This window comes from Scyliorhinus canicula, chromosome 2 (assembly GCF_902713615.1).
Source record: "Scyliorhinus canicula chromosome 2, sScyCan1.1, whole genome shotgun sequence".
Taxonomy (NCBI): Eukaryota; Metazoa; Chordata; class Chondrichthyes; order Carcharhiniformes; family Scyliorhinidae; genus Scyliorhinus; species Scyliorhinus canicula.
This window is the reverse complement of record NC_052147.1, coordinates 209,175,085-209,202,642: the sequence shown is the minus strand read 5'-3', so window position 1 is coordinate 209,202,642 and position 27,558 is coordinate 209,175,085. Positions and strand designations below refer to the sequence as shown.

The 27,558-nt window shown below is 46.5% G+C and overlaps 1 protein-coding gene across 5 annotated transcripts in view; it reads right to left on the bottom strand.

Moving 5' to 3' along the window:
* Window positions 1-27,558, bottom strand: part of myo3b (myosin IIIB) — an 881,575-nt gene that overhangs the window by 112,784 nt on the left and 741,233 nt on the right. For 4 of the 5 annotated variants that reach the window (XM_038789471.1, XM_038789473.1, XM_038789474.1 and 1 more), the window contains 2 exons: window positions 18,992-19,058; window positions 15,781-15,850 (listed from right to left, as the gene is read on the bottom strand). In XM_038789471.1, the coding sequence (XP_038645399.1) occupies window positions 15,781-15,850; window positions 18,992-19,058 (137 nt within the window). The remainder of the gene's footprint in view (window positions 1-15,780; window positions 15,851-18,991; window positions 19,059-27,558) is intronic. The other variant, XM_038789472.1, reaches the window with a different exon arrangement.

The window sequence follows — 27,558 nt, the reverse complement described above, 5'->3', positions numbered from 1 at the left end:
TACTGCTTACATTTGGAGGCAATTTCATAAAACATTGCCATGTAAAAACATTCTCATCTCTCCCAGCCTTCTTCACAAAATAACTTAAATCTGTCTCCTTTGATTGCTTCTGCCAGTGGATAGAGTTTCCCCCTATCTGCTTGGTGAAAAGCTCTCAATTTTTAAAACCTTTAACAAGTCTCCTCTTAAATTTCTCTGCTCTCAGGAGAATAACTTCAGGTTCTCTTGTCTCTTCATAATTAAAGTTATTCGTAGCACTGTTGCTTCACAGCGCCAGGGTCCTGGGTTTGATTCGCCCTTGGGTCACTGTGCAGAGTCTGCATGTTCTCCCCGGGTTTGCATGGGTTTCCTCCAGGTGCTCTGGTTTTCTCCCACAAGTCCCGAAAGACGTGCTGGTTAGGTGAATTGGACATTCTGAATTCTCCCTCTGTGTACCCGAATAGGCGCCGGAGTCTGGCGACTTGGGGATTTTCACAGTAACTTCATTGCAGTGTTAATGTAAGCCTAGGATAAAAGCAAATTACTGCAGATGCTGGAATCTGAAACCAAAATGAAAATGCTGGAAAATCTCAGCAGGTCTGCCAGCATCTGAAGGGAGAGAAAAGAGCTAACGTCTCGAGTCCAGATGACCCTTTGTCAAAGCTGCTACCTTTGGTAGCAAGGGCTTTGACAAAGGGGCTTTGACAAAGGTCATCTGGACTCGAAAAGTTAGCTCTTTTCTATCCCTACAGTTGCTGCCAGACCTGCTGAGAATTTCCAGCATTTTCTTTTTGGTTAATGTAAGCCTACTTGTGACACTAATAAAGATTATTATTATTATAATTCTGGTAAATCTGCACTGCACTCCTAAAATAATTGGATGCATTATTCCAGCTAAGGCTCTACCTGTAATTTAGAAAGATTTACAATAACATCAATGCTTTTGTACTCTTCATTCCGTCTTATAAAGTTGAGGATCCTGAATGCATTTTTACAACCGTCTCAAGTTACCTTCAAATATTTGTCGATGTATGCTTCACGATCCTGCACCCCTTTAAAATTCTATCATATAATTTATATGTACTCTCTATCCCTCTTAAATGTTTCATTCAACACATCTTGGCATTAAATTTAATCCAACACATAACTTTTGATTTCACTGTTCTGTCTCTCTCCTGAAACCTGCTAATGTTTTCTTGGTTTACTATATGTTCAAGCTTTGCGCCATATTCTGACTTTGAAATTATGCCCATGAGATCCAAGTTCATGCCATTTATAATAAAAAGCAGTGCTCCTTATACCTATTCCTAGGGTACGCCGCTGTATACTTTCTTCCAATCTGACAGACAACTGCTTGCCACAACTCTCAGTCTGCTATCTCTTACCAATTTGCATCCTTGTTGTCATTAATCGTTTAATCCCACGGTCTTGAAATTTGCTACAAATCTATTCTGTGTTACTTTTTCAAGTGCCTCCTGAATGTCCATTTAGACAACATCAACTGCAATTTCTTCACCAATCCTTTTTGTTGAAAAATTCAATAAAATGTGTCAGACACAATTTGTCTTCAATAAATTCAAATAGCAAATGCTGAAAATACTCAACAGTCAGGCAGCATTAGTGGTGAGAGAAACAAAGTAAAAACTTTGGGTTTTGAGGAAGAGTCAGAGTGGATTCGAAACATTAGTACTTTTCGATCTCCACAGATCCTGCCAGCCCTGCTGAGTTTTCCCATAACATTGTTTTTTTTAAATTTCAGCAGCTTCTGCTGTATTTTATTTTTATTCAACAAATTCAAGTTGGGTCTCTTTTGCTAATCTAGGTTCCTTCAAGTGACAATTAATCTTGTCCCAAAATTGTGCCTTTGATGACATCCCAAAGTGGTTCACTGCCAATAAACTACAGTTGATGCGTAGTGAACATTTTAATGTAGAGATAATACAGGAGTCAAATTGCACATAGCAAGATCCAACATGCAGCAATAAGCCAAATGACCAGATGTGTGTTACTGGTGTTGAATACAAAATAAATATTGTTCAGAACACTGCATAACTCTTCTGCTCTTCTTCGAATAGTGCCATTAGATATATTATATCTATCCAAGAGGGGTACATCTCATGTGAAAGATAGCATTTCCGACAATGCAATTCTCACTCCACACTAAAAGACAAAATTATCTGATGAGCTTCTGAAACTTGCCACCAAGCTCACCAGAACACAGCAGTGTGTGGGAAATAGTTACTCACCTGTGATTTTTCCTGGACTGGGCAATTAAATGGCCAGAGAGCTCCATCTGATCAAGGATGGCAGACATGCTCCCAAAGCTTGAGGGCCAATCAGAGGCCCTGCAACTTGAAAACAAAAGCGAGAGAGAGGGTGCCCCAAAATGCCTCTGTAACCTTTTCAAAGTTACAGGAATAAGTAGGTGCAGTACTGGCCACCACCTTGTCGGGATCCCTACACAGGTACGCCTGCAAATGCTGCTGAAATCGGATTGATAGGAAGGGCCTTTAAGCTGGCCCCAGGTTGACCACCAAGAAGCCATCTCCAGGCAGCCAAACTATTCTGTTTGGGTGTTGAGCACCTGGAGGCCGAATGGAAAATCCTAGTTGGATTCCTTCAATAAGCTTTAAGTGGCTATTGGTTAGCTATTCCCCAACATTCTTTCATCCCACCTCCAGGAAAATAGCCCAGGAGCACTTGGAGCCAAGGAACTGTAATGTCACCCGACAACACAATCTAGCACTCGCCTGCCTCTGTTCCCTGTCCTGGCAGGGGTTCAGGCTCCAGGCCACAGTGTCAGCCTAGATCATGGTTTAAGTGGAGCTTAAATCCATGAATTCTGACAACAAGTGCACCCTGAAGCAACATGATGGAGTATACTTGTGCGTGTGTGTTGGAGGGGCATGGGGATGGGGGACTGGAGGGGGTAACACTTCAAACATTATGCCGTGCACATTGGATTCATCAGTTGATTCAAGTATAGAACAGAAAGGATGATATTTCAGGTGGCAGGTCAGTGCCAAATTTCCCATGAGGTGAGTCCTTAACCGTGTTTTTCTCCCTGAGGAAAATATTCCTGACATTTCAGCATCGGCAGGGAAAAGTGACAGAAAGGAAACTTGGGCCAAGCATCTCATTGTTATTGTTCACAGAATATAATTTGCAGAGACCTTTCAGCTGCGAATGCCATGCGTTAACTTTGTCTTTAACTCAATTTTATAATTTTTCAGAACCTTCTCTTCAACTTGTGGGTCTTTCAGTGCTACATGATATTCTTTTGTCAGGTGCATTGAATAGATAATCTGCTGATCATGATTCTCCACATGACACTGGCTCAGTCACCTGCACCTTGGCTTTTGATGATGGATTTTTTTCAATTAGTGAATGAAATTCCATTCACTAAACTTGTACAGTTCAATTTCTAATTTTTGGCTCAGTCACACGCACCCTGCTTTTGAAGATGCTGAGATCGATGCTCAGGTATTGTATGGGTAATACTATCATGCAGGAAGAAGCTTCACAGCAACGGTGCACTAATCAGAAACATTTGATTTGTTCTGACATATTGGAGGGAACATGCTTGTTTAAAAATGCAGATGAACAGAATTATCTGAAAAAAGCGCACACGCTTTCTCATTTATATTGGCTCCACTTCATGTACAAACATTAAGATATTTTTAATTTCTCGTTATTTTTCAATTCTTAGATTTCTTTAATAAAAGCTTTGACTGTTTAATGTTTCAAAAGCAGAAACATAAGATATGTTGGAATCATTTCAATTAATATTGAGATGCTATCCTATGAGACTATCGTACTCTGTATTTATAACAAACATTTCTCAGAACTCTTGCCAACATACATTACATTTTTTTAATTATATATGCAAATATTTTGATTATTTTTTTTCTTTACAACTGAGCCAGAAATGTTTTCCTAATTTTCTATATATTCTACAAAGGTTATGATAGTATTTATTCCCTCTTTTCATTAATTAAAAATGATCCACTAATGAACTACAATAAGGATTAACACAGCTTCTCTATGGGCTGAACGCCAAGAATTGTTCACTTCAGCACTAGCACATTGGAGAACGTTACACATATTTTTGTTAAATAAACTATATAAGCACCTACCAAGCAGGTAGGTCTAGTAACACCCATGACACTATATTAATTTGATTCCGATAAAAATGATGCTTTTGCTATTCCTTTCAGTTCATAACATCAGCAGTTTTAAAATTAAAGGTACTTTCAGCCTCCTAATAACTTGGGTTTGTAAGCAAATACTATGGTGTGGAAGTATATGATGCAAACACACAAGGTCTGGGGTAAATTTTCTGGCTCCGCCTGCCAAGGGAATAGTCGCGGGTGGGATGAAAAGAGTTTTTCTTTCTCCAGGTAACTATTCAGGTCTCCATTCTCTCAGAAGAGAATCTCTAAGCCACGCTTGACACCATTGTGGAAGCATACCAAAGAATCAGGGCGGGATTCGCCGAAAAAATTTCTAAGTTCATTTGTGGCGTTTTTTTCAGGTAGTTTATCCAATGACACTTAGCCATTTTTTGGGGATACTGGGAGTTTCTCACTCGTTTAGCCCACACGTAGAATTGTTTTTTTAGCACTGGGGAGCTGAACTATGAGATCGGGCTGCCATTTTGAAAGGGTGGCCCGATCTCGAAGTGAGCTTGTGGGCTCCCCTCCAATAGGCATAGTCACCCCCCCCCCCCCCCCACATATACATGGACACTATCCAACACCCCCTGTGCGGACATTCTGCTATGGGGTCCCTGGGGGCCCCCCAAGCTCCCTTACAGCACCCCCTCCCTGCCAGGACCTCATTCATCACCCCCCAACCTCCCAGAGGCCCCTACTTACCTGCCCTGCACTCCCCTACCTTTCAAGCACCCCTCCACCTTTATTTCATGGGCATCGCCCCCCCCCCTCACCCTGACCCTTGGCAGTGCCACCCTGGCACTTGGTTACCTTTGCACTGCCACCCTGGCACACAGGCAGTGCTCCTGCCAGCCTGGCAGTGCCAAGGCGCCAGCTGGGCAGTGTCAAGGTGTCCCCGTTCCAGGGAGAGAGCCAGGAAGCCACCCTGCACTTACCCGGACCACCCAGGGGACTCATCAGCCATGCAAGGACCCACAGAACCATGACCAGTAATATAGGGTTTCTTAAGCGGACAATCATACTTGTAAGCGAGTTATCACCAAAGAAGACTCAGGTAAGCAAGTTGGAACCGTCCTAGAGCTCCGACTCTAAGGGACTCAGGCAGCAGGGGAATTGCCCAACCGAAATGTAAACCTCCCGGGCAATTTCTATGGAAGGATTCCGTTGGAACTCCAAGGGATCCCGCATCCTGGAGACTGGAACATCTGGGCCAATATCAGGGGGAGGACAAGTGTACTACTGTTGCCTTCAACATCCATTGTTAAAAAAGGAGAAATTGAAGAAAAGGCCAGATTGATTAACCAAGTTTAAAGTGAGTAGGTGTGGAGATCAGATAAGGCAAGGATTAGGCTTGGGTGTGATAGTTTAGTTAGCCAATCGCCCCACAGCCCATCCATGATCATATTGGCTTGTTTACATTCACTGTATATTCTCATAAATGAAGATTGAAAATGTAAGTATGATAGCAAAGGGCTGCTGCTATAGATCTATCCCCATGATTGCCAGATAGATCAGGTTATAACTTACACTTACATCAGAGATAAAACCGGAAGCACAAAATTAACTCATGTTTAATGCGTTCAAAAAAGCGAACATTCATTATAGAAAAAAAAGCCGAACGAGTACCAATGGGGGTTGAATCCAGAATTCACTCTGCATTTCATGAGCATCATTGAACTGGGGAAGCAGGCTCGAGTGCTTAACTCCCAAAGTCAGAATTTTCCAATCAAAAATGTAAGACATGTTTGGATTCATAAAGGTGTGAATGACAATTGGAATAGTTGCCCCTGAATGTCTAGGGAAATAAGGGTTAGGTTACAGGCTTAGGCCAGGGTGGGTGGGGGAGTGGACCTGGGTAGAGTTCTCTTTCGGCGGGTCGGTGAAGACTTGAAGGGTTGAATGGCGTTGTAGAGGTTCCATGAGTCTATAGAAAATTTAGAATTTTAAATCTGTATTATTCTTGTAAAGGGGCTAAGACGTCACACTCTCACCTAGATTTTCATAGCCTCCACTGCAGAGGGTTCCCCACAGTGGGTGCGGTGGGCCAGTCAAATGTCCGTTGACTTCAGCGGGATCGGGAGAAGGACTGGGAAATCCTGCCCTCTATATTTGGGCTGCAGAGGCCAAGTTCAAACAGAACTATACAAAGGTCATCTGCGTTTCAGAACTCAGGCTGGCCAACCAGAGCCCACCATTCTGCTGTGACAAAGAGCCCTGCAACCTTCCTCAGTTCTTAATGGCTGGGGCATTTCAGGGCCTCAAACAAGGAATCCATGTCCTTTATCGTATGACATGAGCCTGTAGCCGAGAAAACCAGTTAAACGGCCTCCCTGCATTACAAACCCCAGTTTGCTATTTTCTACAGAGAAGGGACTCTGTTCAGATTTGGATGCATGACCCCATCTACACTGTCACTACCAGAACATTTGCATCATCGCTGGCGAGTCTGATTCATTTCTGTGTGCCTATCTCACCATGTAAATCAACTCTGCAGGAAAAATAAATTATCTAGCATCAGTTCAGCCTGCCGATCTCTGTGAAGTAATACACAATTGGACTTTGATTTGAGACTAGGGTTTCATGTGAAACAATCATTTCTTTCTCTGCATTCTTGGCCCTGTAAATCTTTATTTTCTCTAGCCCTCTGTTACTGTATGATTGAAAAGGAGGCAATGTTGCTACCTTCCTCCCACATTTGTGTGTGTGCAAATAAACTTTCCCTCTGAATACATCCTATCATGGGTTTGCTGTGTGCTTAGAAATAGAAAACTGAATCCCACCAAAACCGTGGGGTTGGGATGTACACCACGTGTTGTACAGGGGGAACCAAATCAAAAGACTTTTCTCTTTATGGATGGATGGTGAGGGGAGAAAACATGGCTGTTTAAATTAACCTGTTTACGTCCTGCCCGAAACATTCTTCAATTCATCAAATTTGGTTGTACTGCTCTATGTCACTGCTGCTGTTTTGTGGCAATATTCCTGGAATTATCTTTTCCCATAACACGCCTATGAACAGCAGCTACTTCCCCAGAGAAGTCACAATGCTAAAATTGTTCATTTCACTGCGCACTTATGGATTTGAAAGAGCAGCAGGAAGGAAGCACAGTTTTCACTTTTGACACCTGCTTTGACTTGCCCCAGAAAACAGGGTGCTACTGTCTGTACTTTATGTAGGCGTCACGCGTCTCGCCTACTGGCTGGAGAGCCGCTGAGAGCTTTGTATCAACTCCTCTGCAGACGTCAGGCTAGTTTTGCGCCCCTCAGGCACTTAAGTGTCTACCACTGGGCTTTCCACTGCATCAAGGATGCCCCGAAGTGGAAATCCTGTCCCCCAAGAGCTGCCTGTTAATCAGAGGCTGGCTGGTGTCCATTTCAGGCAGTGTCAGCTCCTGGCAATGCACCCACCAGAGGCCAAAGATCGGCAAAGGACCCAGGCCACAGTTATTTTTTTTTCAAATTTAGAGTACCCAATTCATTTTTTCCAATTAAGGGACAATTTAGCGTGTTAAATCCACCTAACCTGCACATCTTTGGGTTGTGGGGGCAAACTCCACATGGACAGTGACCCAGAGCAGGGATCGAACCTGCACCATGGCGCCGTGAGACTGCAGTGCTACCACTGTGCCGCCCCCAGGCCACAGTTAAGGGTGGAATGGGGTCACAGGTTGGGTGGGCATAGTGGGTAGCAGCAAAGGCTGCAGGTGTGGTTCTCAGCAGGTCCCCCACTTCCCAATGCTAGGTCCCTCAGTCAGATACTAAGTGCCTTTGAACACGGGTATCCCACACCCCGGGAGCCCACAAGCAAACTCGACAGAATTTGCTTTCCAGGTTTCCCTCAAGGCATTGCCCTGTTCACTGCTGGTTGAATGATGCATGAGGCCCTTAAGTGGGTATTATTTCCCAATTAAAGGCCTCAACTGCTGGTGGGGTGGGAAGGCAGTCCACAAGGGCGTCCAGAGGGACCTTAAAAAATCATGTCTCCAGAATTTCAAGAGTTGTTCACAAACATAGTCAGTGGGAAGGAGAATTGGTGTGTGGTAAAATGGACAACTTCCTGAATTTTAGCCCTGATATACAATTCGACACTTTAAATTACGAATTTTAAATTAAACCACCAGTCAGCCCACAAGTAGGCCTGATGGGAATTTAAACAGGCAAGTTTGAACTCACTGAGCAGAGCCAGACAGTCGAGACAAGCCTGGGCCTGCCCTGTAAACATACCTCTCCAGTCACCTGAAGAAGGAGCTGCGCTCCGAAAGCTCGTGTTTGAAACAAACCTGTTGGACTTTAACCTGGTGTTGTAAGACTTCTTACTGTAAACAGGACATCAGAAGATAATCACTCCTATTCAAACGGATCGATTGTTGTGGATTGCCCAGATAAAACTTTACTTTCTGGCGCCCAGAATTCCTGCCATTACCATATTACCGTGTTGCCCACGATAGCACTATGGCTTCACAGCGCCAGGGTCCCAGGTTTGATTCCTGGCTTGGGTCACTGTCCGTGGAGTTTGCACGTTCTTCCTGTGTCTACATGGGCTTCCTCCGGATGCTCCGGTTTCCTCCCACAAGTCCTGAAAAACGCGCTGACCGGAGGATGCAAGGAAGTAGCGTGCGAGATCCACCTTTGAGGACATAGGCCCTGAGACAACCGAGACTCAGAGAATTGAACTTGCAGTTCGATTAAGTTCATTGGCATGGGTAAGAAATCTTGGGATTATTGTAGTTGGGATAATTTAAAGGGAGTAACTGTTTTTACTGTTTGATAATAAATTGCATTGAATTATAAACTTGTATTTGTCCTTTGTTCATCTCGCGAGTAAGGGTACCTGGGTAAAAGTTTTGAATAATAAACCGGTCGAAGTGTTTGAAATTTTACAGACAACGGCGGCCACTCCTGGGAGAGGTGGCCTACTTGGTAATGGTACAGGAAGCCTTCAATTTTATGTTAATATTCTATGATTCTATGATGTACGTTATCTCACTTTAATGTCAGTAATTTAATGGAACGTGTATTCTAGTTCAGCATCGCAAGTTTCATTTTAAAGTAATTTTGCCTCAGACACATGTGGGGCTGCGTGACTCGATCAGTGTCATTTTGGAGAAGCTTCTCCCGTACCCAGATCCTTTCTTGTTGCTGACCCACCGACTCACGGCCTTACCCACTCCCTAACCTACCCTGCCGAGTCCCTGGGCTTGCTACCACTGCCATTCCCTGACCCTTCCTCTTGTTGAACTTTCCTTTCTCCTCTCCCGAACCCTCGCTTTGAGCAGGGGCACTGGAGGTGAGTGACGAGAGACAGGAGGAGCACCTTCAAATTGCAGAACCTCCTGTGGTGAGCATGGTTGAAAAATACTTTCAGCGTTTGATAACATCACAGCATTTACATACTATAACATTTTGGGGGTCAGTTAGTTGGACGGTTGGTTTATGATGTGGAGCAACGGCAACAGTGCAGGTTAAATTCCTGTATCAACTGTAGTTATCCACGAGGGCTTAACACTGCCCCTTGCCTGAGGTGTGCTGACCCTCAGGTTAAATCACCACCAGTCAGCTCTCTCTCAAAAGGGGCGAGCAGCCTATGAACTTCTGGGACCATGGCAACTTTAATTTAATAATTTTGTATTTCATGCATGTTTTGTACTAAATTTCTCTGTTTCAATCATATTTGTAGCACATCAATAACTTCCAGCTATTTAATAATTCTTTGTGATTAGATACACAACTATGTATGATGTTATTAAAGTAGAACAGCAGAAAGAAACTGTAAAATAGACATCATTAGAACATATGAATTAGGAGGAGTAGGAAATTCAACCCCGTGAGCCCACTCCGCCATTCAACATGATCATGGCTGACCCCCTCTTGGCTTCAACTCCACTTTCCTGCCCATTCTCCATAACCCGTTAACCCATTAGTAATTGAAAATCTGTCTATCTGCTCGTTAAATTTACTCAAATGTCTCGGCATGCACTCCACTCTGGGGTAGTGAATTGCACAGGTTCATGACCCTTTGAGAGAAGAAATTTCTCCTCACCTCTATTTTAAATCTGCTATTCCATATCCTAAAACTATGGCCTCTTGTTCTAGAATGCCCCACAAGAGGAAGCATCCACTCTACATCTACTTTGTCAATGCCTTTTATCATCTTATATACCTCATTTAGATCTCCTCTCATTCTTCTAAACCTGAGATTATAGGCCTAAACTGCTCAACTCTCTTCAAAACACAGAACCCTCCAGAATCAATCTAGTCAACCTGCTTTGAACTGCCTCGAATGCAACTACATCACTCCTCAAATAAGCGGACCAATACTGTACACAACACTCCTGGTACGATCTCACCAATACCTGGTACAGATGGGAAACAAATAATTTCAAGTGAATATGAATTGAAGAGAAATGAAGTGGAATAATGAAGTTTTCAAAAGTTTTTAATGTTATTGAAATACAATTACAAGTTTGAAGTGAGGCCACTGAAATTGGTATCGGATGAGAGCATGACAACTAGTGCTACAAAGGCGGCAAACGTGCCCCATACGTTTTTACCAATGTAAAGACTTTCCTGATCTCAAACAAGAACTAGAAAATTTTGTTGAGGCAAGTTCCCCCATCCCCCTAAAGGGCCTCCTTTGGCACTCTGGAGGCAAGTGTAGAGGGTACCCATTCCCCCAGGAGTCCAAGGCACTGCCAAGGGGAGGGGCCCGAAGGAGGGACTGCGGAGTGCAGGGACTGAAGCCGGGAGTGGCTGAAGTAGGGTTTATTTGTCAAGTCCATAATGGTGTGCCACTCACTTGGGGGGGATTGCCTATGATTGGAGGTGATTCGGTGGGGGGGGGGGGGGGGGGGGGGGGGGGGGGGGTGTTGCCAGAGATGGAGGGAGGTTTGCAAGATTGGAATGCTCTAGGAAGAGAGCTATGGGTGTAGTATTGTATTCTGGTAAGGACTTATTGGGTAAGTAAGATAGGAAATCCACTGAATTGAGGAATGTGATTAGATCTGCACAGAATTGAATGTACTTGTATGATTAGATCTGTATAAAAGACGGCTGTAACAGAACAACTTTGAGTAGATCCTTCTGATCACTCCCAATGCCCATTGTAAGTGCAAAATAAAGTAGTATTGTGTGAATTTGCCACGATGTAGGTTGTTCTTTAAAACTTTCTTTAACACCCCAATCTCTGAGGAGAGGGACCTACCGGCGAGTTTAGGCCCCACCCCTCTCAAGGTGAGTAGAAAAATCACAGTAAATTAATTGCGGTGTTAATGTACGCCTACTTGTGACATTAAAGATTATTATAAAATCCGACTCGCTCAAAATAGTTTCAAAGTGCTGTTGAACAGCACCTGAGCTGCACTGACAGTGCCAGCGGGAAACACTCCTCTTTTCTCTCTGGAGTCAACACTTGGAATGAATTTGAGAGAATCGTGCCTTGCATGTTTTCAAGTTGGAATTAGATGTAGACCAGTTAGGCTAAAGGGGTCAAAGGATATGGGAGAAAGCAGGAACAGATCACTGGTCATAATGAACGGTGGAACGGGCCTACTCCAGCCTCTATTATCTAGGTTTCTATGTCAATAAGCTGCAGACGGATTTGAATAAACTTGAGAATTGGACAGACTTTTACACCCCTTCTTTAACACCCCAATCTCTGAGGAGAGGGACCTATCGGCGAGTTTAGGCGGTTAGCACTGTTGCTTCACAGCTGTGTGGAGTCTGCACGTTCTCCCCGTGTCTGCGTGGGATTCCTCCGGGTAATCCGGTTTCCTCCCACAAGTCCCAAAAGACGTGTTTGTTACGTGAACTGACATTCTGAATTCTCCCTCTGTGTACCCGAATAGTCGCCGGAATGTGGCGACTAGGGGCTTTTCACAGTAACTTCATTGCAGTGTTAATGTAAGCCTACTTGTGACAATAAAGATTATTAAAAAAGATGAAATTACATGTAGAGAAAAACAAAATTCTTAAACTGGGCTAAAAATCTAAGAAGGGACTACAATCGAAATGGAAAGAAAATAATGTGTATGGAAAATAAAAGAGGTCTTAGCATAAAATTTACAATGCAGAAGGAGGCCGTTCGGCTCATTGAGTCTGCACCGGCCCTTACAAAGAGCCCTTTACTTAAGCCTACGCCTCCAACCTAACCCAGTAACCCAACCTAACCTTTTCGACACTAAGGGCAATTTAGCCTGGCCAATCCCCCTAACCTGCACATCTTTGGACTGTGGGAGGAAACCGGAGCACCCGGAGGAAACCCACGCAGCCACGGGAGAAAGTGCAAACTCCACACAGTCACCCGAGGCCGGAATGAAACCGGGTCCCTGGAGCTGTGAGGCAGCAGTGCTAACCACTAAGCCACCGTGCCACCCTTGAACCAGGGGGAGGAGGGGGAACAGCGGGGAAGCAGTTAGCAGAGTAGCTTAATCGGCCTGAAGGAAACAGCCCTGCTCCTTCTGGCCCAGTAACAGCGCTGTACAGGCACTCATCACAAAATCACAGCATGGTTACAACACAGAAGGATGCCATTCTGTCCATTGTTTCTGTGATGGCTCTCTACATGAGAAAATTAGTTAATCCTACTCCCCTGCCCTTTCTCCATAGATCTGCACTTCTTTTCCTTCAGGAACTTAACCAATTCCCTTTTGAAACCTATGTTTGTAACAGCTTTCCCAACATATGCATTACATATTCTCACCATGCACTGCACAAATAACATTTTTCCTTGTGGTGCTGTTGGCTCATTTTCCAATCACTTTAACTCAGTGTCTTTGTTTCATAATCCTAGCAGCAACGGGAACTATTTCTCTCCATTGACTCTGTTTAGACACTTTTGGTGTGATTCAGCAAGCCATTGCGCCTAGAGCGGAGCCAGACGCAACAGGTGAATTCCGCGAGAACCCCAAGTCGGGCTCCGCATCAGGCCGATCGTGAGTCACCCTACTCGCTCCACCTGGCATGATCTGGATCCTGCCCTCGCTTGGCAAGATCCAGATCTGCATATTGAAATGAGCCAACCCGGTGCCCGGGACCCAACAGCGAAGCCTGTGAGACCTCGCCAGGCGGCCCTTTAGTCCTAGTCCAAACAAACGTGGACCGTGCGTAACGGCAGCTGGGGAGGTCTTGCAGGCCATTGGAGACCCCCAGATGGTCAGGGACAGGGTAGAGTAATACCCTAGCCATCCCCCTGGCACTTGGGTGCCAGACTGGTGGTGCCAGGTTGGAGGGGGTTGTGAGGGGGGGTCCCAGGGGCCTCAACAAGGTTATGGGGTTGGGGGGAGGGTCAATAAAGCGGTAAGGGAGCCTGCAAGGGAGGGGTGGGGGGGGAGAGAGATGATCAGGGCTGCTGATGAAAACGACACCCCGATCTGCAAACAGCCATTCCTGCTGGCGAGATGAGCTCACCAGCAGAACATCCCTCTAAGTGAGGCCTCGGTGGGGAGAAACTCCCCGAGGCCAATAAAAAGCTGAAGTGCCATAGAATAGTGGGGTGTTTCCTGGCGTTGTCAAGAAGAACCCCATTAAATGTGCCCAAATGTGTACTTTAACATTTGTCCGCTGAATTGCGCACTCATGATTTGGAACATTTGCTTGAAATCCCCTCTCAACCTTCTCTTCTCTCAGGAGAATTTGACTTAACCTATGAATCCATCCTTCCCAACTCCTTTTACCTGCCATGGAAACCCTGCCGAAGAGGCCTCCTTAAAAGGTTTTACCCACTAATCTACCACTTGAATGTGAAATGATCATCTACCTCTTGCCCAGCCTCTGTTAAGATCAGAAGTGGGCGGGTTTAATGCAGGTCTGAAATATTTAATGTTTAAATTTCTCACCTGACCCAAAACCACCTGTTTTGGGGGTTAGAATTACTCCATCATTTTCACTTTATGTACTTTATATAATGAAATTTTATTTCAGCATACCTCAGTGAGCTTGAGCAGCTCGAACCCACTTATAAGGTACACAACAGATTATTAATGCCTATCTTCAGCACTGGACTAGCGTCAGTACAGAATACCACTCTATCAGAAATTTGCCTTTATTGGAAAATCTATGCCCTTGTGTTAAATTAAAACTAATATAAAAATGTAGTCTTATGGACAGAAGGGCGTGTCCATTCAAAAGGCACTAATTGTTCCTCTCACCACCTACCCATGAACAGAAAGGTGTTTTGATTTGTTTATTTTTTTAGTAAGCGTATTTCCCAACCCCTCAGTTTGTGTGTGATTCAATTCCTACTGATAACCCCACAGCAAACACCAGGTAGGGTGAGTTCAAAAAGGTTAGTTTTTGAACACACTCAAAAGTCAGTGAAAAGGAAAGTCCACAATGTTTCCCACCACGCACATACGGTGAGGAGGGGGATAAAGAAAAGAAGGCATTAAAATCCAGAGATGACAGGGAAAACATTTACTGGTGTTATATTACTCTTTGGTAATATATCGTTACTCTTTGCTTTATACATGCAGAATGGTCTGATGATGTGATTCTCAAGAAACCACCAATCTTCAACTTAAAGCAAAACAAATTTAATTAATAACAAATTGATTAATATTGAGTTTGCACACTATACAGAACTATAACTAGTAATCAAGTAATCTAAAAGAAAGTATTTACTAATTTAAACGACACATGCTAACTATGCTGCAATCTTTATCACTAACGCTGCTGTCTAGTCACTCCTGGTTCAAAGAGCCCCAAGATCCTTGGAGTTCTCATATTTATAGTGGAATCTAGTGTTGCCCTCTAGTGGTTGTGTCACACTAAGATGTAATCATTAACCCTTTACGCCCATCTTCTGCTCAGTGGGATTGGTGGTGGAGCCATAACCATTTCCTTGCTTACGCCTATGGTTAAAACAGCAGTCAAGCCACAGTGTAATCACTGGAGACTGATCTGCATATTTAAAGAAGGACCATGATGGGGTCAGAGCAGTGTGTTTCTCTCATGTTCATTATGGAAGGCAAAATCATTGCCTATGGGACTAGTGATGGACATCCAAGCATGTTTCACAAGCAATATTAATTGCCTGCTTGGTTTCTGTCCCCTGTATTTTATGGTTTTAAAATGATTCCGGTTTACTGTGGATTAATCCTTTCTAAATATAAAACTTCACTAACTAAACAAGGTAATGCAAGACTGAATTTTGACATTGCCTTGCTTATCACACATGCAGGTCTTTCTTTATTTTCTGTATAAGTTGACTTCAGATCATCGAAACATGCCAAAGTTAGATTTAATAAATAAGGTACATGTGTCAGAAAATCACATTTTGTAAACATGACTGAACATTTGTCTCCATTTTATTTATTCAAGCTATAGCTTGGATTTACAATTCAATGCAAACTAGCGTAAACTAGAGTCAACTAGAGACTAGCTACGCCAGTCAATGCTGGAGCATTTCCCCTTCCTTGCTGACTGTAACATAATCCTAACAATGAATGCAAATAAAGCAGTTTTTATACTGTTCCTGCTTACGCATAGAAAACAGTTGGTATGTGGACAGAGGGAAGTAATAACTTTGTGCAAATGTCCAATTATCCATGATCCAGAATATTAATTTACATATATGTTGTGCAAAGGTAAAATTGTGACCTGTAGCTCTTCACTCCAAATGTTGTCTTACCTTTCATAATTGGATGAGCTTGAGGCTGTGTTTCCTTTGGTGATAGTTGATTTGCTACCTCACCAGAAGCCTTTAAAACATTAAAATTTTAAACAATTAAATTTACCAGATATCATGTTAAATATCAATGGGATTATAACATTCTATGTCTCATTTCAAAATAATACGATAGGTAGACACAAAATACATACTCTGACAGTAAGCATGCACAGACCTGCTGGCTGAGATTGTCTGGCCTCCCCGTGGCATGTTTCTCGGCAGCAGGAGGCGGCCGGCCATTGACTAGTGAAGGGATCTTCTGATCCAGCCACTGTCAATGGGATTTCCCACTGCTGGGAAACAAGTGGTGAGGGTGTGATCCATTGGCGGGACTGAAAAATCCCGCTGGCGTGAACAACAGGATGATCTCTTCCAACGTTTTCAATAATTATGTGCGCAATTCTCCCCCCACATTGTGCATGGCACAGCTCATGCTATTGCTGGAGGATAGGGAAGAACCCCTAAATGGGATTCACGGCGGGCGTCGAACAGAGCGCGATGTGCCAGGCCCGTGGCATTGTACGCAATCTGGTTCACACTCTCACTGAGCGTGAACCAGATTTGCATATTTAAATTAATATTTAGACTCAATTAAATATGCATTTCTGGGTTATGGCTGGTGTCTCTCGGCTCCTGGGATTCACCGCCCCCTCTGGTGCAGTGTCCCCATCAATAAAGACCAGACATGGTTATCACTCCAGCATGCTCAGAGGCCTTTGGAGCCCCTGGTTGGTCAGGGACGATGCAGGGTACTCCCCCTGGAACTGCCAGGGTGCAAAGGGCACTGTCACGATTTGGGGCCTGAAAGGGGGAATGGCCACGAAAGGGGGGGGGATAAAGGGGGTGGGTATGAAGTGGGGGCCTGAGGTGGGTGGAGGGTGTGGCACTGGTTCCAGTAATGGGGGAAGGTTATCTGGAGATTGGGATGCCCTTTAAAAAAGGTACCGAAGTCTCAGTGGCGCCGCCTATTTGGCATCTTTAGGTCCTGCACTTCTTTCCTGGCGGGAATCTCCCCAGGCTAAAATAAAATGGCTAAACTTGAGTGGATTGGGATGGGAATCACAACGGAACAGCCGGCAGGATACTCACCGTTTTTCCCACCTGAATTGACACTTAGGGTGCGATTTACTGGTTGCCAACCGGTGGAATCGGAATGGGCACAGCCGGTAGGGCCCATGAGAGGCCTCTCCCGGGATTCTGGATGGTCATTACTGCTCGCTAGATCTAACGACAACTCGCGAGACGTTGCAATCTGGGTCCCGCCCATTGACTTGCAGAGTTTTAAAAAATAAATTTAGATTACCCAATTATTTTTTCCAATTAAGGGGCAATTTAGTGTGGCCAATCCACCTATTCTACACATTTTTGGGTTGTGGGGGCAAAACCCACGCAGTCACGGGGAGAATGTGCAAACTCCATACGGACAGACTTGCAGAGTTAAATGAATTTAAAAGCAGATTTAAGTCTGCCGATGCCAGATCGAACCGGCTCGCGGGATCTGCTGGCCTCGCGAAGGAGACGCCGGCAAGGTGCCGTTCAACACTGGTCCCCAAAAACAGGTGGCATGGCACATAGGAGGGTCTTTCAGGCGAATGGAGGACTCCGGGGTAGCTAGTATTTGGGCCGGGTGGCACCTTGGCACTGATGCCACCCAGGCACCTTGACACTGCCAGTGCCATCTGGATGCCAGCCTGCCAGTGCCATGGTACCTAGGTGGCACGCCAGGCTGGCTGGGATACTGGCAGTCTGGCAGTGCCAAGTTGCCACACTGACATTCCACCAGGGATCGGGCCCAGGGGTGCCCTGCCCATGTGAGGTGGGGTGCAGGGGGCTCAAGGACCTCCCAACAGGTGAGTTGGGGCAGTGGGCGGGGATGGGTTCGGGGATCGCGTTGGCGGGTCGAGAGATTAGGGCTCCATTTGAAAAAGGCATCCCGATCTCTTAGGCCTCAGCAAGCCATTCCCTGCTGGGGCCCGAAAACCCAACAGAGTGCCGTTAGATAGCGGGGCTGTTCCCAGTGCCAGGAACTACCTCTCTAATCCCGCCCAGAATGGACTCTGTTTTTGATGGGTTAGATTGTGCCATTCGTCATTTTTTACGAGAATTCCACCCTATGTCCAAATGGTTTTATCAAACTTTCTCAGTCTGGGAACAGATGTGATAAGTGGAATGACCATGACACCACTGACATGCATCGGAAGTTGAAAAATTATGTAATGTATTGGATACATGTAAACAAGTTAAAACAAAGAAATGGTTATTGAAGAAGGCTTGTTATGGTCTTACTGTTAGTATGTCTGACTTGATTAGAAATTAGCTGTAGAATTAAAATAGAAAATGCACCTGTACTGTATATACATTTCCACTGCACACCTAGTTAAAAGAGTATTACCCACAATACAAGTAATCGCTTTTGCAATTAATTCTGGTTATATGTTCTGAGTGGAATAACTTGCGTAAAATGTTGAAGATGGAAACCTGCTATTTTTTACTCAATATCTGAACCTCGGTGCTTTAGTAGCAACACATTGACTTCCTCTAGATTTAATCTATATTTTTAAATAAAAGAACAATAGGAAAGTATTAATCTGTTTAACATTTCTAACTACATACTCAAAAGGGTTTTACCTTTTAATCTTACATATACTTAGCAGAGTTACTGGCAAATCTGTACATTTTCATTTCATCCTTTCAACATCAAGTGGGAAGCAGCAAAAACTGGATCATACATCAAAGACTATGCGGGGCTCCGAGTCACAGAGTGATTCTTCCATTTCACAGATTGAATTCAAGCAGGATATCAAAGTGCTACCAAAGAACCTCAGGTCTTTACAGAGAAAAGGGCTTTAACATCTGTAGAATGTGAAGTGCAAGACAAATCACCTCAGGGAAATGCTAGCGTTTATTCACAGCAGCAAATTTCCAGCCTTTTGATTCTCTTATTCACTGTACCACCCTGTCTCTCCACAGAACCAGTTCTATGCAAGCAGCCTTTTGTCTCAAAGACTTCAAACATTGCTGTAGTGGTTTCATGTTAAGATAGTTCAGCAAAGCTGCTCTGAATACATCTCAAACCTACGCATTTAGGTTTTTGAAGTGTGTGTGCGTGCATGTGTTTGTGTGTGTGGAGGGAGGGATGTGCACAATTACATTAAGATAATTTTAATTTTACCTTTCTATCTTCCTCATTTTTCTCATCAATGTCTCTGTTACGAGTTTCATTGTAACTGACGGGGCTGCTGAAAGTAAACAGACACGTGAATGATTCAAAGGTCAAAGGAATAAAGCGGAATCTAAAAAATATCCTGAAAATACAACAGAAGAACACCCTATGCCACATTGATCAGTAAGTTGCTATTATATATGCAGAATTTCTGCCAGAATGGCTTTGCTGACTTCATCAAGAACATTGATCATTGATGTGGCACAATTTGCATCAAAAGCACATTATATGCACTGAAGCCTATGCTGATCAAACTGACTTGTTCAATGACATTCAGTAATAAGTACCTGGTATTGCGTTTGTCAGTCATACCTTACGTTAGATTGAGGTAAGTGATTTTCTAGTATACTGAAAAACAGTTTATTACAAGTTTAGCAAGCAGAATTAAATGATCATTTCAGGGGGAGGTGGCGGGAAATAACGTAGCTCAAGCCAGGCATTCAAAAATAGCTCGAAACAAAATCAGCTGTGATTTGCACTGACAGGAAGCTTCAGTTTTGTTTTATTATGTTACAGTTTTTATATTTAAAGAGCAATGTCTGCTTAAAAAAATAAGGTTTAATATAAAACTTAATTTGATTTTTTTGCCAATGTTTCTCTCACTGCTGTGTCAATCAGCATCTTGTATGCTGTGAGATCCTGGGCAATGACGGGCATTTTTATTTAACATTTTGAGCACTAATTTTCATCGTAAAAAATCTCATCACCTCTCTGTTATCTCCCAAGCTGGTATCTAGTTTCACAGGTATCAGCCACCCTCCAGTTTCTTGCCCATGTTGACTGGATGGAGAGGGGATGGTATCATCGCCAAGCTTGTCACATCTGACATCCACATATGTGCATTTCTAGTAGGAGTTGCTGGATCACATACATGGGACCATATATGGGACCACTGCCTTGATTATTATCCCCATAACCAAGCGTATTAAGGTAAAAAAATTAGCTGCTCTACCCACAAATATATCATTAAAGAGATTTTTCAAATACAAGCTCAAAGGAGAGGGTAGCAATTTATTAGAGGATAATCAGAAAATGATATAAATGTTACCAAGTACCTGGGGCGGCATTCTTCCCTACCCGGCGGGACAGGGGGTCCTGGCGTAGGGGAGTGGCGCCAAGCACTCCGGCGTCGGGCCTCCCCAAAGGTGCCGGAGCCCGGCGCTGGGGGATTCTCTTCCGCTTCCGCAATGGCGGAAGCCGTGGCGACGGCGGAGGAGAAAGAGTGCCCCCAAGGCACTGGCCCGCCCGCCGATCGGGGGGCCCCCGATCGCGGGCCTGGCCACCGTGGAGGCACCCCCCGGGGTCCGATTGCCCCGCGCCCCCCCCAGGACCCCGGGGGCCCGGTCCCGCCGCCACCAGAGGTGGTTCAAACCTCGGCGGCGGGAGAGGCCTCCCAAACAGCGGGACTTCGGCCCATCGCGGGCCAGAGAATCACCGCAGGGGGCTCGCCAATCGGCGGGGCGTGATTCCCACCCCCGCCAATTCCCGGGTGGCGGAGAATCTCTGCCACGGCGGGGGCGGGATTTTCGGCGGCCCCAGGTGATTCTCCGACCCTGCTGGAGTGCTGAACTGGTTGCATTTGAGTGCTACATTGAGAGTTTGGTGACTGACGGAGTATAAGGGTTCATTTTAATTTAAAGTCTAGTATTTCTTTTATTTAGTTAATTAACTAAAAGTTGCTGTTTGGTCCATAAGGTGAATTTTGAATCAGCTTTAAACAAGTTTCTACATGTAGGTACTTGCAGCTGGAGCTTGTTAATTAGTTAATTGGATTAGGCCATTTTTCAGAGGCTAGAGTCACAGTATAAATCTGAGCTAGTTACAGTGCAGACTTTATTTGCACTGGAGTGCTGAACTTGTTGCATTTGAGTGCTACAGTGAGAGTTTGGTGACTGAGGGTGTGAGGTGAGGAGGGAGCAAGGTGCTCCTTACATTTCATTTCCTATATTTATCAAAGAGCGTGAAGGGAGCCAGGAATTTAGAGTACAGCTGACTGGAAACAGAGTCAGAGGGCGGAGGTCCAGTTGGTCTACGGGGCAGCTAATTCTGTAAAGTAAGAGGGGATGGAGGCTAGGGCAGTTGCATGCTCCTCCTGTAGGATGTGGGTGGTGAGGGGTACCACTGGTGTCCACGCTGACTATACCTGAGGGAAATGCACCCAACTCCAGCTCCTCAGATACTGTGTTAGGGAACTGGAGCTGGAGCTGGATGACTTCGGATCATCCGGGAGGCAGAGGGGGTTATCGAGAAGAGTTACAGGGAGGTAACCACACCCAAGGTACTGGACAAGAGTAGCTGGGTTACAGTCAGGGAAAATAAAACTAACAGGCAGACAGTGCAGGGATCCCTCGTGGCTGTTCCCCTTCAAAACAAGTATACCGTTTTGGATGCTGTTGGGGGGGATGACCTACCGGGGGAAGGCCCTAGCGACCAGTTCTCTGGCACTGAGTCTGGCTCTGGGGCTCAGAAGTGAAGGGTGGAGCGTAGAAAAGCAATAGTAATAGGAGGTTCAATGGTTAAGGGAATAGATGGGAGATTCTGTGGTCGCGAGCGAGACTCCCGGAAGGTATGTTGCCTCCCTGGTGCCAGGGCCAGGGATGTCTCGGATTGTGTCTTTAGGATCCTGAAGGGGGAGCCGGAAGTCGTGGTGCACATTGGTACCAACGACATAGGTAGGACAAGGGGTGTGGAGGTAATAAACAAGTTTAGGGAGTTAGGCTGGAAGTTAAAGGCCAGGACAGACAGAGTTGTCATCTCTGATTTGTTGCCGGTGCCACGTGATAGCGAGGCTAGGAATAGGGAGAGAGTGCAGTTGAACACGTGGCTGCAGGAATGGTGTAGCAGGGAGGGCTTCAGGTATTTGGATAATTGGAGCGCATTCTGGGGAAGGTGGGACCTGTACAAGCAGGACAGGTTGCATCTGAACCAGAGGGGCACCAATATCCTGGGGGGGAGGTTTTCTAGTAGTCTTTGGGAGGGTTTAAACTAATTTGGCAGGGGAATGGGAACCGGATTTGTAGTCCAGCAACTAAGGAAGCCGATATTCAGGACGCCAAAGCACGTAGTGATGCAGTGGGGAAGGTAACCCTGACAAAGGAGAGTACTTGCAGGCAAGGAGATTGGTTGAAGTGTGTATACTTCAATGCAAGAAGCATCAGGAATAAGGTGGGTGAACTTAAGGCATGGATCGGTACTTGGGACTATGATGTGGTGGCCATCACAGAAACTAGGATAGAAGAGGGGCAGAAATGGTTGTTGGAGGTCCCTGGTTATAGATGTTTCAACAAGATTGGGGTAAAAGAGGTGGGGGGGGGGGCATTATTAATTAGAGATAGTATAACAGCTGCAGAAAGGCAGTTTGAGGCGGATCTGCCTACTGAGGTAATATGGGTTGAAGTCAGAAATAGGAAAGGAGCAGTCACCTTATTGGGAGTTTTCTATATGCCTCCCAATAGCAGCAGAGATGTGGAGGAACAGATTGGGAAACAGATTTTGGAAAGGTGCAGAAGTCACAGGGTAGTAGTCATGGGTGACTTCAACTTCCCAAACATTGAGTGGAAACTCTTTAGATCAAATAGTTTGGATGGGGTAGTGTTTGTGCAGTGTGTCCAGGAAGCTTTTCTAACACAGTATGTAGATTGTCCGACCAGAGGGGAGGCCATATTGGATTTAGTACTTGGTAATGAACCAGGGCAGGTGATAGATTTGTTAGTGGGGGAGCATTTTGGAGGTAGTGACCACAATTCTGTGGCTTTCACTTTAGTAACGGAGAGGGATAGGTGCGTGCAACAGGGCAAGATTTACAATTGGGGGAAGGGTAAATACAATGCTATCAGACAAGAATTGAAGTGCATAAGTTGGGAACATAGGCTGTCAGGGAAGGACACAAGTGAAATGTGGAACTTGTTCAAGTAACAGGTACTGTGTGTTTTTGATATCTATGTCCCTGTCAGGCAGGGAAGAGATGGTCGAGTGAGGGAACCATGGTTGACAAGAGAGGTTGAATGTCTCGTTAAGAGGAAGAAGGAGACTTGTGTAAGGCTGAGGAAACAAGGTTCAGACAGGGCGCTGGAGGGATAGCCAGGAGGGAACTGAAGAAAGGGATTAGGAGAGCAAAGAGAGGGCATGAAAAATCTTTGGCGGGTAGGATCAAGGAAAACCCCAAGGCCTTTTCCACATAAGTGAGAAATGTGAGAATGACTAGAGCGAGGGTAGGTCCGATCAAGGACAGTAGCGGGAGATTGTGTATTGAGTCTGAAGAGACAGGAGAGGTCTTGAACAAGTATTTTTCTTCAGTATTTACAAACGAGAGGGGCCATATTGTTGGAGAGGACAGTGTGAAACAAACTGGTAAGCTCGAGGAGATACTTGTTAGGAAGGAATATGTTGGGCGTTTTGAAAAACTTGAGGATAGACAAGTCCCCCGGGCCTGACGGGATATATCCAAGGATTCTATGGGAAGCAAGAAATGAAATTGCAGAGCCGTTGGCAATGATCTTTTCATCCTTGCTGTCAACAGGGGTGGTACCAGAGGATTGGAGAGTGGCGAATGTCGTGCCCCTGTTCAAAAAAGGGAATAGGGATAACCCTGGGAACTACAGGCCAGTTAGTCTTACTTCGGTGGTAGGCAAAGTAATGGAAAGGATACTGAGGGATAGGATTTCTGAGCATCTGGAAATACACTGCTTGATTAGAGATAGTCAGCACGGATTTGTGAGGGGTAGGTCTTGCCTTACAAGTCTTATTGACTTCTTTGAGGAGGTGACCAAGCATGTGGATGAAGGTAAAGCAGTGGATGTAGTGTACATGGATTTTAGTAAGGCATTTGATAAGGTTCCCCATGGTAGGCTTATGCAGAAAGTAAGGAGGCATGGGGTAGTGTGAAATTTGGCCAGTTGGATAACGAACTGGCTAACTGATAGAAGACAGAGAGTGGTGTTGGATGGCAAATATTCAGCCTGGAGCCCAGTTACTAGTGGCATACCTCAGGGATCAGTTCTGGGTCCTCTGCTGTTTGTGATTTTCATTAACGACTTGGATGAGGGAGTTGAAGGGTGGGTCAGTAAATTTGCAGATGATACGTAAATTGGTGGAGTTGTGGATTGTGAGGAGGGCTGTTGTCGGCTTCAAAGAGACATAGATAGGATTCATCGTTGGGCTAGTAAGTGGCAGATGGAGTTTAACCCTGACAAGTGTGAAGTTGTCCATTTTGGAAGGACAAATATGAATGCGGAATACAGGGTTAATGGTAGGGTTCTTGGGAATGTAGAGGAGCAGAGAGATCTTGAGGTCTATGTTCATAGATCTTTGAAAGTTGCCACTCAAGTGGATAGAGCTGTGAAGAAGGCCTATGGTGTGCTAGCGTTCATTAGCAGAGGGATTGAATTTAAGAGCCGTGAGGTGATGATGCAGCTGTACAAAACCTTGGTCAGGCCACATTTGGAGTACTGTGTGCAGTTCTGGTTACCTCATTTTAGGAAGGATGTGGAAGCTTTGGAAAAGGTGCAAAGGAGATTTACCAGGATGTTGCCTGGAATGGAGAGTAGGTCTTACGAGGAAATGTTGAGGGTGCTAGGCCTTTTCTCATTAGAATGGAGAAGGATGAGGGGCGACTTGATAGAGGTTTATAAGATGATCAGGGGAATAGATAGAGTAGACAGTCAGAGACTTTTTCCCGGGTGGAACAAACCATTACAAGGGGACATAAATTTAAGGTAAATGGTGGTAGATATAGGGGGGATGTCAGAGGTAGGTTCTTTACCCAGAGAGTAGTGGGGGCATGGAATGCACTGCCTGTGGAAGTAGTTGAGTCGGAAACGTTGGGATCTTCAAGCGGCTATTGGATAGGTACATGGATTATGGTAGAATAATGGAGTGTAGATTAACTTCTTCTTAAGGGCAGCACGGTAGCATTGTGGATAGCACAATTGCTTCACAGCTCCAGGGTCCCAAGTTCGATTTCGACTTGGGTAACTGTCTGTGTGGAGTCTGCACATCCTCCCCGTGTGTGCGTGGGTTTCCTCCGGGTACTCCGGTTTCCTCCCACAGTCCAAAGATGTGCAGGTTAGGTGGATTGGCCATGATAAATTGCCCTTAGTGACCAAAATTCTATGATTAACCTAGGACAAAAGTTCGGCACAACATCGTGGGCTGAAGGGCCTATTCTGTGCTGTATTTCTCTATCTCTATCTGTCTAAATCAAATCAGAAAAATATTAGCTGGCAGGTGGACCAAAGGACCAGGAGGTTGCCGATGCAGAGGTCGGGGGAGCACCACCAAGTGAGACCCCCCACTGCCCGTCCCACTTCCCCCATATCCCCCCTCCCCCATATCCCCCGATCACCGCCTGTGTGTCTAACCATGAATGCCGTTTTGCGTATTGCAGGACTAAACATCGAGGCACACATCCCTGCAGATGCCGACCGCCCACAGGATGCCCCAGGGCGGCCACGAGACAGGGACAGGCCCGGAACAGCATGGAGACGCCGCCCCCGTCTCGTGCGAGTGCGGCGATGCAGGCGTGCGACACCCAGCGACGCGGAAGGCTGCCACAGGCCCCCGTCACAGCCGACCCAGGACAACCCTACCCAGGAAACCCCAACCCAAGACACCACTACCCAGGACACCCCTACCCAGAACACAGCTACCCGTGATACCACTACCCGGGACACCGACACACATGACACCAACACACAGGATACCGACACACAGGATACCGACACACAGTGGACGGGTGGACAGTTACCACCATCCCAGGAGACCGTAGATTCTGGGTCGGACGATGATCACGACACAACGCCACTGCTATCTCCAACACCCTCCACCATCACAGAGACACTCACCTCGGTTGGGCACTTTAGTGATGAGGCTTCTGGTACACTCACTGGTGCGCACAACACAGCCGTACCGATAAAGCAGCTGGAGGTAGGAACAGCAGAGGGACCGGGCGATCGGAGGGCAGGCCGGCCCCAGCAACCATCTGTCGCCCAGATGGGTCCCGGGTTCCTGGAGTTACCGCACCCACCCATAGACCCGATGCAGTCACGGAACCAGGGATGATCGACGTGGGTGACGGCTGGCTTGCAGCGGCTGCAAACGCAGGTGGAGGAGTGCACCTGAGTCCAGGAGCTGGGAGTGGTGCTGGTCATGCGTGCCACCCAGGCCGAAACTGCAAGGGTGGCGTCCGCGGTGGAGGCATGGGGGCGCCAGTGTCAGACATGGGGAGCAGTATGCAAGGCCTGGGGCTTTCCGTGCAGACGGCGTCTGTGGGCCAGGACATGGCTGCTCTCTCACAGAAAGCCATGAGCCAGAGCCAGCGGCAGTCGGTAGAGGCGCTCCACGCCGTGGCCAAGTCTCAGCAGGCCATGGCCCAGTCTCAGCAGCCCGTGGCCCAGTCTCTGCAGGCAGTGGCCCAGTCTCTGCAGGCAGTGGCCCAGTCTCTGCAGGCAGTGGCCCAGTCTCTGCAGGCAGTGGCCCAGTCTCTGCAGGCAGTGGCCCAGTCTCTGCAGGCAGTGGCCCAGTCTCTGCAGGCAGTGGCCCAGTCTCTGCAGGCAGTGGCCCAGTCTCTGCAGGCAGTGGCCCAGTCTCAGCAGGCAGTGGCCCAGTCTCTGCAGGCAGTGGCGCAGTCTCTGCAGGCAGTGGCGCAGTCTCTGCAGGCAGTGGCGCAGTCTCTGCAGGCAGTGGCCCAGTCTCTGCAGGCAGTGGCCCAGTCTCTGCAGGCAGTGGCCCAGTCTCTGCAGGCAGTGGCCCAGTCTCTGCAGGCAGTGGCCCAGTCTCTGCAGGCAGTGGCCCAGTCTCAGCAGGCCATCGCTGGGGCCATTGGTGCCATTGCCCAGGTGCTGTCCAGCGTCGCCCAGACACGGACAGGGATGGCCAATTCCCTGAGCTCCATGGCCGCAAACTTGCAGACCCTTGTTGATACCAGGGCGGGCCTCCAGGACTGGCAGCGCGCCAGGTGTCGGGGGGGCATCGGATGCTCGGTTCATTCGCATCCTCGACCCATGTAGGGGCCCGGGGGTCATTGGGCACACCAAGGGAGGAGGAGGTGCTGGGGCCCGTTCCAGGTCCCCCTGTAGGGGAGGCACCGGAGCGCCGCGACACTTCAGATTCTCCCCACTTCCGTCCCAGGTGCATCTGGTGGGCAACGGGCAGGACAGGCTGGCAGCTCGCCATCCCAGTCCCCCTAGCCGCAGCCTGGCCCATCTAGGCCGGGCCACCCCAGGAAACGGCCGCCAAAGGGATCCCGAGTCACAGGGCAGGAATCACAGGAGTCCACCTCCAGTCCTGCTGTACCGTCTGGGGAAACACCCAGACGTAGTCAAAGGGCCCATAAGGCCAGACAATTAGACACTGAGTAAGTTGGCACGGGTGCAGGACACAGACGGGTTATAGGGGCTAGGGCACGTGTATGGACTGTTTGTCATTAAAATCACTTTCACACATGCTAATCTGCCTTTGTGCTCTGTCCGAAGCGTGCGGGGCTGTGGTGTGAGGTGAACGCCAGTGCGTGTGTGTGT